Source organism: Engystomops pustulosus, chromosome 1, assembly GCF_040894005.1.
Source record: "Engystomops pustulosus chromosome 1, aEngPut4.maternal, whole genome shotgun sequence".
Taxonomy (NCBI): domain Eukaryota; kingdom Metazoa; phylum Chordata; class Amphibia; order Anura; family Leptodactylidae; genus Engystomops; species Engystomops pustulosus.
The window spans coordinates 5,670,765-5,685,338 of record NC_092411.1 but is presented as its reverse complement, the minus strand read 5'-3'; the positions used below and the strand labels follow the sequence as shown (position 1 = coordinate 5,685,338).

The 14,574-nt window shown below is 46.9% G+C and overlaps 1 protein-coding gene across 10 annotated transcripts in view; it reads left to right on the top strand.

Annotated features, from left to right (window-relative positions):
- Positions 1-14,574, top strand: part of CELF4 (CUGBP Elav-like family member 4) — an 893,342-nt gene that overhangs the window by 818,542 nt on the left and 60,226 nt on the right. For all 10 annotated transcript variants that reach the window (XR_011852739.1, XM_072132849.1, XM_072132843.1 and 7 more), the window contains exon 10: positions 2,067-2,147. Coding sequence is in view for 9 of the 10 variants with exons in the window: in XM_072132849.1 (XP_071988950.1) it covers positions 2,067-2,147 (81 nt within the window). In the remaining variant the exon portion in view is untranslated. The remainder of the gene's footprint in view (positions 1-2,066; positions 2,148-14,574) is intronic.

Below are 14,574 nucleotides of genomic sequence, written 5' to 3'. Positions count from 1 at the left end.
TCCTGTGCCGGTCTCCTGTGCCGGTCTCCTGTGCCGGTCTCCTGTGCCGGTGTAATATCATCTTCCTGCTCTGGATGCCGCCGCCTGTCATCCATCTGTATCCAGCGTCACCTTTCATATTAGGAAAGTAATTCAATAACATCTCACATCTCCAAGTAGAGTTCAGAAAGTCTTTGTCAATCTCAGTCAGGTCAGCACTTACCTTCCCTCTAATCAACTTACCTGGGGGTAGAGGGCACGTCCTGCCCTGCCCCCTACTGACATGAATTATCAGGATGTCTCTCCCATGTAAGTTGTATAGCGATGCGTTATATTGTTGCGTAGTGTGTGTTATCTGTGTACCTATAGATACTATATGGCTGTGTATATGTTCTGTGTTATCTTATGTCAGATGTGTCATTTCTAGCTGGTCCATTATCAATGCCTCCTGTATACAGGGTCAGGTTCTGTAAGGTAATGGGTAAAGGTAAAGCCCTATAGGGGTGACATCTCCTGGACCCTAAATGTAAATAGGTGAATAGAATGAGGTTTTCCTGCAGCTTGTATCTGTATTTCACAGTCCTGTGTATGGACGTAGCTGCTGCAACTCACTGCTCCCCCCTCCCCTCTGCACTGACTTCTATGTAGTCTGACTCCTCCCTCCAGAGGATAACATCTGCTTTTCTGACACTTTGGAGCATTTTTAGAGTGAAACTCAATGGGTAGATGTATCAAAAGTGTTACAAGGGTCCGACTAGACAATCTTCAGCTGCGCCAGATTTATCACCGTGTCTGAAGCTGAATGATAAATCTGGCGCAGTCACTCCTCCTTTTCCAAATGCCACCCCCCTTGTGCAGCACTTTTTGGAAAAGTGTCTTATAACCAATTTTCTAGTAAGGAGGGGGACATGGAAAATTAACACTTTTCTTTGCTATGTGATTAGTAGCTGTCGACCTCAAGGGAGAGATGAGGGACCCCTACTCCTGCCGTCCTGCTGTTGAGTGCTGCTGCCATTTTTACTAGATGTATATAATGGTGCACATTCTCCACTCTTTGGTGTGTCAGGTGGCCGGGCCCCCTGACACTGCAGACCCTGTAGCAGCCGCTTTGTAGTTACACCCCTGACCCCTCAGCCAACCAAAGCTCTGAGCACTCAGATGGACTCACAAATAGCGGAAGATGTCACACGCCTGCTCGCTGGAGCAACCTCTTCAAGCAGAAGATTGGTGGAGGAGCCAGGCGTCAGACCCTCATTAATAAAATACTAATTGATAACAAAAAATCTAGTGTACCCCTTTAAGATGATCTATGATTACATTGCTTGTATCTGAGCACAGTGTTGCATTCCCTCCTCTATATCAGTACTAAACTCTCTAGATTTTGGATTTCTATAGCCACAGACATCTAGCAGTACATGACATTACTCCATAGATAATGCAGCAGCAGATGTGACCAGCAGAGGGCAGCAGAGATAACACAATCCTATAGGAGGATTACACCTATGTCCCCCCCTCCGAATTCCCAAATAATTGTATCGAAAAACAAAGGGTAACCCTGTGCCGCCCTGCAGAAATTGCCATTTAGACCTGTATGGAGCATGATTATAATCTGTCAGCGTGCATAATCTCTCCTTGCAGCTTTCTTAGGCATCAAGCAGATTGGATTTTGCGAGGCTTGATGAGAGTGGAATGGCACATAAATATAGCAATTTGTATCCATTATTTCCTCGTACACAAGCCTTAACTATACATTATGAGGTTTCTTGCTATGTCAACTCAGGGAACATACTGTACCATTACTTTTCTGAGCGCTCACTTTCAGTACAATATAATTGGCACGTAGGTGAACCAGAAATAAAAAAAACCGCCAAATCCCCAGTATATGATGTAGAGACGGAAGGAAAGTGTCAGATCTGACAACTCCGGGCTCCTGCAGAACACATGTACTGCCGTCTATGAAAGGACCTACAATTACACCCCATTGGGGTCAGGGAGACAGGGAACGCTGCAGACCTGATTGATTTAGGGGTGAATAGAAAGTTAATGGAGTTTTACTGACTTCTCGTTTCTTGTTTCCCCCCCAATAGCTGCTTATCCTGCTGCCTATGGACAGATCAGTCAAGCTTTTCCACAGCCACCTCCAATGATCCCACAGCAACAGAGAGAAGGTGAGTCGCCACCGGCCGCATGTGACCCCCTTATTACTTGTAGGACCTTTGCCGGAGGTTTGTGGAGCTGGATGATCAGCTCTGCAAAAAACATAATTCTATGATATTGTCATGAGGTGTGCGTCGCCCAGTGGTCGTGGTGGGAATTGTAAGCTGTCAAGGGTTTCCTGAAATTCATTTTAATTGGAGACATTCTCTTTCTTAACCAAACCCCTGAGAAGTTTACACAGAGTGATGGTTAAGGCAGAGTGATGGTTGGGAGTAGCCGCCTGCAGACGTCTAAATCCGTCATGATAAACCAGGGACATTACTCATAGATCCAGGCACCAGGACTGTGACTATAATCTTCTTATATTTGTTATCCATGGCCTCTTTCCTACCAAAATCAACTTTCATGATGGTGTTAATGAGCCAGAAGGGCATCATGGGTGTTACCAGAGCCCCTCCAGGCTGTAGCTTCACAGACTGTTACATTGTCTTCCCTCCCTTACTCCATCAGCACTTCCCCTTCACTCTTCCTTCTGTAACTTACAAGCTAGAAGGGAACTTCCTCCCTCCCAGCTTGTTGCAACGGAAGGGGTGATAAATCTCCCTCAATGTCCCTTTTATTTTTTTTTGGGTAATAAGCATCTAAAACATCAGCATCTTGAGAAACTGGACAGAAACATTAAGGAACCCAAAAAATAGACAATAAAACCTCTGTTAGATGACCATCCTAAATTTCCTGTTGTGTCTAGAAGGTCTGGTCTGCTCAAAGACTGGTGGAATTTTAAATCCATTATCAGATTTCTGGTCTGAGTAATGGGTGGTCTCCTCAAGTTCTGGGTTTTTAGTACCAGTACATAACTCCAGGAGCCACTAACACTACTCCAGGATTTAAGGGGTTGTCCAACTGCTCAATTGAAAAACATATTGGGGCAAATTTACTTACCCGGCCCATTCGCGATCCAGCGGCGCGTTCTCTGCTCTGGATTCGGGTCCGGACGGGATTTAAGAAGGTAGTTCCTCCGCCGTCCACCAGGTGGCGCTGCTGCGCTGAAAGTCATCTCATCGCGCCGGAATGCACCACCTCGGACCAGGTGAAGGTAAGCGCTCCCCAAGCGACACTTTTTCGGTTTTTAAATGCGGCGGTTTTTCCGAATACGTCAGGTTTTCGTTCGGCCACGCCCCCCGATTTCCATCGCGCACATGCCGGCGCCGATGCGCCACAATCCGATCGCGTGCACCACAATCCCGGGGCAATTCAGGTACAATCGGCGCAAATCGGAAATATTCGGGTAACACGTCGGGAAAACGCGAATCGGGCCCTTAGTAAATGACCCCCATTAAGAGAACTATGGTGCTGCTGGAGATAGCCAAGTGCCCTACACAACTATTTCCATCAGTGGAGTACAAAGGACTCCAGTCCTTGTGATCCTCAGAGATCCCACCATGGGGACACCCACCGATCTGCAAGTTATCCCTTACTTTGAGGACTGTACAAACCTTTTTTAAGTGTTATGTTTATAATTTTGTTCCCCAAGGAAATCTATCCTTCACATTCCATGTGGAAACCCACTGAAAAAGTTGGGAGACTTTAGAAGGAATTTTCATTCTCACCCCAAACCCCAAAAGTTCTCATCCCGATGAACTATCCTCTGCACTATGTGAGCATTGGGGGTCTGACACCCAGATCCCAATCCGATTAGTTGTTTTTGATGCCTCTGAGTACTGGATGTGGATGTTCCAAACCGGTGGAACCACAGCTCAACTCTTACTCATTAGTATTTGATTTCAGCAGAAGTTTCTAGACACCTCAGTATTGATGGATGGAGCCGTCTACTAAATTCCCGTTCCAATAAATACAACACATTGGGGGTCATTTACTAAGGCCCGATTTTGCGTTTTCCCGATGTGTTACCCGAATATTTCCGATTTGCGCCAATTTTCCCTGTATTGCCCCGGGATTTTGGTGCACGCGACGGAAATCGGGAGGCGTGGCCGAACAAAAACCCAACGGATTTGGAAAAACCGCCGCATTTAAAAAACATAAAAGCGTTGCGGAGCTTTCACTTACCTTCACTAGGAATAGGCCGTTGAACTTGAGTGCGTTCCGATGCTCTTCAGCGCAGCAGCGCCACCTGGTGGACGGCGGAGGAACTTTAATGAATCTCGGCCGGACCCGAATCCACCACACAGAACGCGAATGGACCGGGTAAGTAAATCTGCCCCATTGAGGGATTTAACTTTCTTTAGAGCGGCCATAAAACCCTTTTTACCCTCTAAAAAAATTAAAGTGTGCACCAGAAGAAAGAACATCTCCGATGCAGGAATTTTTTGGCACCTTGTAGACCAGTTGTGGGCGCCATATTGTGCTATATACAGGCAGTATTTATGAATATTCACTTTTATTACCCATGAACTTTCGTTGACGATAAACCCCCGATATAAATTTTCCCCCTCGACAGATGAAGAGAATCTTGTGACAGCTGGAGGTTTATGCTGGGCGTTCAGCTTTGGTCAGCTGCCTATAAATTGTCGCTAACCTGCTAATGACTTGTACAGGACACAGTTTGTTTTGTTCTACATGTGGTAGTTGTGGCATCAATCTCCGAGCGGCCGGGATGAGCTGAAGTTTAATCAATAAGTGCAGGGAGGTGGTAATGGAACGGAGCTCACGAGAGGTGCACATCGGGGGAGGCCGGGCTGGAGACGCCTGATTACTGCTGAGCCTGATATACAGTTTAGGCTCATCTACAGTGATTCTTAAAAAACACACACAAAGTTTGGGAAAATGTTCGAAAACCTCGCACATCCAGGGTCATCCAAGGACAAGGAGGTATTTCTTCTGGGCTTGAAGTTGACGGGAGAAGTAAAATTTTACTACAAATTGTTGTTGTGGTCTATCAGATTTCCACTAGTTATGTTTCAAAATGTATCCAATTTAAGAAAATCGAAACATACAAAATTACACAAAAGTACACATCTTATACACTTACCTTATATACTCGAGTATAAGCCTAGTTTTTCAGCACAAAAAATGTGCTGAAAAACCCAAACTCGGCTTATACTCGAGTCAAAAAAAATAAATATATCTAAACTCACCTTTCCGGCGACCCCTGTATATCTTCTGTGCGATCTGTCCGGCAGTGGCGGCAGGCTGTATACACTGGGGCAGGGTCTGGCAGGCTGTATACACAGGGGCAGGGACTGGCAGGCTATATACACTGGGGCAGGGTCTGGCAGGCTATATACACTGGGGCAGGGGCTGGCTGGCTATATACACTGGGGCAGGGGCTGGCAGGCTATATACACTGGGGCAGGGACTGGCAGGCTATATACACTGGGGCAGGGGCTGGCTGGCTATATACACTGGGGCAGGGACTGGCAGGCTATATACACTGGGGCAGGGGCTGGCAGGCTATATACACTGGGGCAGGGGCTGGCAGGCTATATACACTGGGGCAGGGGCTGGCAGGCTATATACACTGGGGCAGGGGCTGGCAGGTTATATACACTGGGGCAGGGGCTGGCAGGCTATATACACTGGGGCAGGGTCTGGCAGGCTATATACACTGGGGCAGGGGCTGGCAGGCTATATACACTGGGGCAGGGGCTGGCTGGCTATATACACTGGGGCAGGGGCTGGCTGGCTATATACACTGGGGCAGGGGCTGGCTGGCTATATACACTGGGGCAGGGGCTGGCTGGCTATATACACTGGGGCAGGGGCTGGCTGGCTATATACACTGGGGCAGGGGCTGGCTGGCTATATACACTGGGGCAGGGGCTGGCAGGCTATATACACTGGGGCAGGGGCTGGCAAGCTATATACACTGGGGCAGGGGCTGGCAGGCTATATACACTGGGGCAGGGGCTGGCAGGCTATATACACTGGGGCAGGGGCTGGCTGGCTATATACACTGGGGCAGGGGCTGGCAGGCTATATACACTGGGGCAGGGGCTGGCAGGCTATATACACTGGGGCAGGGGCTGGCAGGCTATATACACTGGGGCAGGGGCTGGCAAGCTATATACACTGGGGCAGGGTCTGGCAGGCTATATACACTGGGGCAGGGGCTGGCTGGCTATATACACTGGGGCAGGGGCTGGCTGGCTATATACACTGGGGCAGGGGCTGGCAGGCTATATACACTGGGGCAGGGGCTGGCAGGCTATATACACTGGGGCAGGGGCTGGCAGGCTATATACACTGGGGCAGGGGCTGGCTGGCTATATACACTGGGGCAGGGGCTGGCTGGCTATATACACTGGGGCAGGGGCTGGCAGGCTATATACACTGGGGCAGGGGCTGGCTGGCTATATACACTGGGGCAGGGGCTGGCTGGCTATATACACTGGGGCAGGGGCTGGCGGGCTATATACACTGGGGCAGGGGCTGGCTGGCTATATACACTGGGGCAGGGGCTGGCAGGCTATATACTGGGGAGGCTGTGACCAATGCATTTCCCACCCTCGGCTTATACTCGAGTCAATAGGTTTTCCCAGTATTTTGTGGTAAAATTAGGGGCCTCGGCTTATACTCGGGTCGGCTTATACTCGAGTATATACAGTACATCTGATCCTGAGCATAAGCACTTTAGGGGGAAATGGGTGTCCTAGAGAGGACCCTAAAACTCCTTCCATCAACCAGAATGTAGAACTCAAGCTACAGGCGACTGTCATTGTAGAAGACATGGCCTGGACATGGAAAATTAACAACAGTGAACATCTATTGTCATGCTTTGTGAAGCGCTGCGTAATCTGTGTGCGCTATATAAAATAAAGGATTATTATTACTTTACGTCTATTACTAGATATGAGCAAAGCATCCAAGATTCACTCTGCTGAAGCTTTGCCAAATTTATTTCTGGTCCAAATCTATTTATTCCAAACCGTTGTTGTTTCTCTAATTGTCCTGGAGATTGGTATATAACCCCCTTTAATCCTCTAAAACACAGGTTTTTCATTTAAAAAAACTCCAATCTCATTTTGCTATTTTTATGATTTACGGTACTATGATTTTTCTTCACTCGTCTTCCCTCCGTAAGCTCTGGGATGACAGTAGGTCAGTAGTAGTTGTCAAAAATTTGGATTTCCATCTTTGCCTTAAGAATGGCAGATTAATACAGAATCTACAGGGGTATTCATGCTAATAGTAAAGAGGAGGGTCCTGTTACTTCTTCATACCATGTAATGACATGAATAGAAATGGTCGAACATTTTAAAAAAACATAAAAAAAAAAATCATATGGACAGATAAAGAAATCCTAAAAACACCACTGTACCTGTCCACAGGTTGACCTTGGTTTATTTCTAGTATAACTTCATTATGGCTCAACCAGCAATATACAGGGGGTCCCCAACTTAAGACGACCCACGCTCTGGATTTTGGTAATTTACTGTACTTTAGTACAATGATCAGCTATAACAGTTATCAAAGGTGTCTGCAAATAAGATTTATTGTTAACCCTGGTTTTTAGGACAAAACCTAAAAGTTTTAAAATCCAATTTTTATCTGGGGTTACAATGATAAAATATACACTTCCGACTTACATACAAATTCAACTTAAGAACAAACCTACAGAACCTACCCTGTACGTAACACGGGGACTGCCTGTACAGGGGAGGAGCTGTTTTCAGGTCAAACCTCTACCAATATTTTGGAAGTAGAGATGAGCAGACTCGTTATCGTTTGGGTTCACTGAGTTTGGCCAAACCCTGAACAAAAGTTTGGTTCGGGCACCCACTCGCAAAAAGTGGCATTTTTTCCTTACATCGTTGCTCCCCATAATGTGCCAGCACCGATTGCGGGTGTTACTGGTTGGGGTTGAGGCCAAATGCCAAACCTGAACTTCTGGCTGCACATTGCGGTTTGTGTCCACTCCACGCAGTTACTTGGCATCTTTGAAGGCTTGTAGAAACATAAAGAAGAAGACTGTCACTTACCTTGGTTCTGTAGGTAACACTCCGTTATTGCAATGTAAAAGGGCTGTCAACAGGACACTGAGAAATACCGTATATCAGCAATGGGGTCTCTCCCCAAATTATCAATTATTGGTTGTCCTTGTCAGTCTAATTTACTCTAAATACATGTTCTGCCACCACCATTCAAGATCAAAATGGACTAATGGGGGGCCATCGCAGACTCCAGACTTCCATCCTAGTGGTGGCAACCTACCGTTATCATCTGATTGTGAACTTTAAAGGGAACCTGTCATTAGAAATTGGCCTCAAGCATTATGTTCTCAAGCATCTGAGCAGCTTCTAGATGATGTTTCTTTCATGACCCATTGCGGTGGCATCATCCAGAAAACCAACTTTGAATTGGGATGTAAATTGGTTTTATGAAGTCAAGGAGGCGGAGAGTTTAACTCTGAAGTCAAGCTCTCCCTCACCTTGAACACCTCCTCCCATGTGATTGACATCATGAGCTGGACTTCAGAAGATCTGATCAATGATGTCCCTGAATGCAGGACCATCAATTACAGTCAAGGGGGTGTTCTGAGGCAGAGAGAGCTTGACTTCAGCGTTAAACTCTCCGCCTCCTTAAGTCAAGCTCTCTCTGCCTCAGAACACCCCCTTGACTGTAATTGATGGTCCTGCTTCCAGGAACATCATTGATCAGATCTCCTGAAGTCCGGCGCATGGTGTCAATCACTTGGGAGGAGGTGTTCGAGGTCAGGGAGAGCTTGACTTCAATGTTAAACTTTCCGCCTCCCTGACTTTATACATCTAACTTCAGAGTTGATTTTCTGGATGATGCCGTCACACTGGCTCATGAGATAAACCTGATGTAGAAGCTGTTCAGCTTTTTGACAAAATACTGGGCCAATTTCTGATGACAGGTTCCCTTCAAGGTGACCCAGTTTGATGCTTGAATCCAGCACCTGCTTGGCGGCCACCGTTGGGTTTGGTGTCCACAATCTTCCATCCCTTAAACTCCTCACGACATCCCACGAGAGAGGGGCCGGATCCAGAGACTGTTTACCAATGAGGCGCCACTTTATTATGGGCCATTATTTCTACTTGTTAGACTTTTATGTAAGCAGACATCCATCATTAAGACGTAAGCACCTAAATGTCAGCGGCGGCAGTAACGATGCAATCTCCACTTTATCACTTCCACATTAAACATGAATTGATTTTATTTCTTCATATATCTATTTTGGTCGCATTAGCGAAACTCCTGAAAAATCTAATTAGCTGCAGAACATAAGTGAATGTTTACCCGGGCGGCACAAGCTTCTAATTATGGGAGGAGAACTGGAGGTGCTCTTGTCGCCCCCTAAACACTTGCAATCCTGGGGGTCATAGATTTTATGTTTTCTACATGCGGTCGATAAATATTCCTCTTTGCTTGACTTCTCCATTGACATTTTTCATTCTTTTTTCCAAAAATTCAAAAACATACAGCAGGCAGATTGCCCCCATAGCAGCCAGAGTGCTCCAACAGAGTGCCCACAGCAGGCAGAGTGCTCAAACAGAGTGCCCACTGCAGCTAGAGTGCCCCAACAGACTGCACAAACTGCACATAGTACACACTGCACATAGTACACACTACACATAGTACACCCCCTGCACATAGTATACACACTGCACTTAGCACCCACTACACATAGTACATACCCCAGCGCATAGCACACCCTGCACATAGTACACACTGTACATAGTAAACCCACTGCACATAGCACACACACTGCACATAGTACACCCCCTGCACATAGTACACCCCCTGCACATAGTACACCCCCTGCACATAGTACACATCCCCTGCACATAGTACACACTGCACATAGTACACACTGCACATAGTACACACTGCACATAGTATACACCCTGCACATAGTACACCCCCTGCACATAGTACACCCCCTGCACATAGTACACCCTGCACATAGTACACCCCCTGCACATAGTACACCCCCTGCACATAGTACACCCCCTGCACATAGTACACCCTGCACATAGTACACCCCCTGCACATAGTACACCCCCTGCACATAGTACACAAATCACATAGTACACCCCCTGCACACAGTACACCCCCTGCACACAGTACAACCCCTGTACACAGTACACCCCCTGCACACAGTACACCCCCTGCACATAGTACATCCCCTGCACATAGTACACCCCCTGCACTTAGTACACCCCCTGCACTTAGTACACCCCCTGCACATAGTAAACCCCCTGCACATAGTACACCCCCTGCACATAGTACACCCCCTGCACATAGTACACCCCCTGTACATAGTACACCCCCTGCACATAGTACACCCCCTGTACATAGTACACCCCCTGCACATAGTACACCCCCTGCACAAAGTACACCCCCTGCACATAGTACACCCCCTGCACATAGTACACCTCCTGCACAAAGTACACCCTCTGCACATAGTACATCCCCTGCACATAGTACACCCCCTGCACATAGTACACCCCCTGCACATAGTACACCCCCTGCACATAGTACACCCCCTGCACATAGTACACCCCCTGCACATAGTACACCCCCTGTACATAGTACACCCTGTACATAGTACACCCTGCACATAGTACACCCTGCACATAGTACACCCTGCACATAGTACACCCACTGCAAATAGTACACCCCCTGCTCATAGTACACAGCCTGTACATAGTACACCCCCTGCACATAGTACACCCCCTGCACATAGTACACCCCCTGCACATAGTACACCCCCTGCACATAGTACACACCCTGCACATAGTACACCCCCTGCACATAGTACACACTGCACATAGTACACACACTGCACATAGTACACACCCTGCACATAGTACACACCCTGCACATAGTACACCCCCTGCACATAGCACACCCCCTGCACATAGCACACCCCCTGCACATAGTACACCCCCTGCACATAGTACACCCCCTGCACATAGTACACACCCTGCACATAGTACACCCCCTGCACATAGCACACCCCCTGCACATAGCACACCCCCTGCACATAGTACACCCCCTGCTCATAGTACACCCCCTGCTTATAGTACACCCCCTGCACATAGTACACCCCCTGCACATAGTACACCCCCTGTACATAGTACACCTCCTGCAAATAGTACACCCCCTGCTCATAGTAAACACCCTGTACATAGTACACCCCCTGCTCATAGTACACCCCCTGCACATAGTACACACCCCGCACATAGTACACCCCCAGCACATAGTACACACTACACATAGTACACACCCTGCACATAGTACACACTGCACATAGTACACCCCCTGCACATAGTACACACTACACATAGTACACACCCTGCACATAGTACACACTGCACATAGTACACCCTGCACATAGTACACACTGCACATAGTACACCCCCTGCACATAGTACACACTACACATAGTACACACCCTGCACATAGTACACACTGCAATGTTCTCAGTAAAAGTGGCGCATTGACTCAAAGATAGAAGCAATAGAATTTCGGGCACCTCCCAGCTGCTCAATCTGTGTCTGGGCCAAAGGGAAATGCTACATATAATAGAAGAGACGCTGTTCGGGTTCAGAGACCGCAGACCTTTGTCTCCCACTTCTCGTCTTACCCGTTTTCTTTAATCAAATTCTAATTTCCCCAAGACTTTTGAAGCTTTTTCAGTTCTCTGATGAGCCCCTCCCAGCAAAGGGTTAAACCGAGCTACTCGCTATTCATTAATTGAGGTCGGCCGCACACCCTCGACTCTAGATTAAGCCTCTCGGTCACCTCTGAACTTGAGCCTTTGTATGAAACGCGGAGATCGGATGCTCCCGGGCGACGGCGCTCTCAGCAAATTACTGGGGGGGGGGGGGGGGGGATATTCATCAAGAATTCATCAGGAGCGAAAAAACGCTCAGAGACCCTAATTGCGTTCACGCTGAGACAGAAGAATTTTAATGGGCTGTAAATGGGCATCTGTCAGGACACTGATCCATCGTCTAGCAAGGTGAATGAAATACGGGCAGGAGAGGTGGGCAGGGGCCCCGGGGTCCCCCAATAACCTCCCTGCCACAGACTCACAACTTTATAACACCAATGATAAGACCTGAGACAAATTGCAAAGTATTATTTATCTGTATCATGTTCTCCACCATCAGACGACTTTGTGCACTTGCACCTTCCTGTAACCTTTTTCTAGAAGCGAAAGCAAAGACGTTAATGTAGAAAGAGATGGAACACAAACTCCTACAATAGTAATAGGGGCAATGGGGTGATAGGAAGAAAGCTGGAGGAATAATGATGGGGTCTGACTCTACAATCAAAGATCAAACGGCCCCAAAAAGCTCCATCTGTTGTGTAGTGGCCTGGAGAGTCAGACCCTCTGATCTGCTATTGATGGCCAATCCTAAGGATAAATCATGTATAGTAAAGATCTAGAAAAACACCTTAAAGGAAATCTACCCTGAAAATCCATCCTGATAAACCAGGGACATTACTCAGAGATCCAGGCACTGGAGGGGGGAGGGAGGTTACCAGAGCCGCTATGTGCTATAGCCTCACAGGCTGTTACACTGTGCGGGTGCACTTTCCCCTCCCACAGTATGAGTTTATAGCAGGAGGAGGGAGGAAGTGCTGAGGGAGAAGGAGGGAGAATGAAACAGTGTAATAGCCAGTGAAGCTATAGTATGGAGAGGTACTGGTAACACCCCCAGAGCCCTCCTGGCTCATTAGCATACGTATATAAGTTGATATTAGAAGGACGGAGGCCATGGATAACAGATATAAGAAGATACCACAGTCCCGGTGCCTGGATCTATGAGTAATGTCCCGGGTTTATCAGGATGGATTTTACTGGTAGATTTGCTCTGTAAATATAATTAAGAGAATAAATGACACCATTTGGGCAGGGAGAGGGTGGTGCCGGGTCTGGCAGGGGCCGCCCTGGTCTGCACACTTTTTATAACCTGCCCCTACGTCACTGGATTTGTATCAAAATCCTGGAGCCTTTTAATGTTAGGGCGGCACGGTGGCTGAGTGAGTAGCACTTCTGCCTTGCAGCGCTGGGGTCTTGGGTTCGAATCCCAGGTCAACATCTGCAAAGAGTTTGTATGTTCTCTCCGTGTTTGCATGGGTTTCCTCCAGGTACTCCGGTTTCCTCCCACACTCGAAAATATACTGGTAGGTTGTTTAGATTGTGAGCCCCATGGGGACAGGGACCACTTTGACATGCTTTGTGTAGCGCTGCGTAATCTGTGTGCGCTATATAAATAAAGAGATATTAATGTATCCGCTAGTGCATGGAGGGAGGGGGCAATATCAAGCGCTGAGGGTCAGCACTAAAATGGATGGATAGATCTCAGACAGGGAGGGTGTTGGAGGGCCCCTTTAATCCAGTCCTTGTGATACTATGATACCCTATGATGTGGGGCATTTGCTTGGTCCTATCTCCCGCGGTCTCTCTTGTATCTAGATACATCCTGTAGATCCTTCCTGTAGATACATCCTGTAGATACTTCCTGTAGATACTTCTTGTAGATACATCCTGTAGATACATCCTGTAGATACTTCCTGTAGATACTTCCTGTAGATACTTCCTGTAGATACTTCCTGTAGATACATCCTGTAGATCCATCCTGTAGATACTTCCTGTAGATACTTCCTGTAGATACATCCTGTAGATACTTCCTGTAGATCCATCCTGTAGATACATCCTGTAGATACTTCCTGTAGATACATCCTGTAGATACTTCCTGTAGATACATTCTGTAGATACTTCTTGTAGATACATCCTGTACATACATCCTGTAGATACTTCTTGTAGATACATCCTGTAGATACATCCTGTAGATACCTCCTGTAGATACTTCTTGTAGATACATCCTGTAGATACCTCCTGTAGATACTTCCTTTAGATACTTCCTGTAGATACATTCTGTAGATACCTCCTGTAGATACATCCTGTAGATCCATCCTGTAGATCCATCCTGTAGATACCTCTTGTAGATACATCCTGTAGATACATCCTGTAGATACTTCCTGTAGATCCATCCTGTAGATACATCCTGTAGATACTTCTTGTAGATACATCCTGTAGATACTTCTTGTAGATACATCCTGTAGATACTTCTTGTAGATACATCCTGTAGATACTTCCTGTAGATACTTCCTGTAGATACATCCTGTAGATACTTCTTGTAGATACATCCTGTAGATACTTCTTGTAGATACATCCTGTAGATACTTCCTGTAGATACTTCCTGTAGATACATCCTGTAGATCCATCCTGTAGATACATCCTGTAGATACATCCTGTAGATACTTCCTGTAGATACTTCCTGTAGATCCATCCTGTACATACATCCTTTAGATACTTCCTGTAGATACTTCCTGTAGATACTTCCTGTAGATACTTCCTGTAGATACATCCTGTAGATACTTCCTGTAGATACTTCTTGTAGATACTTCCTGTAGATACATCCTGTAGATACTTCC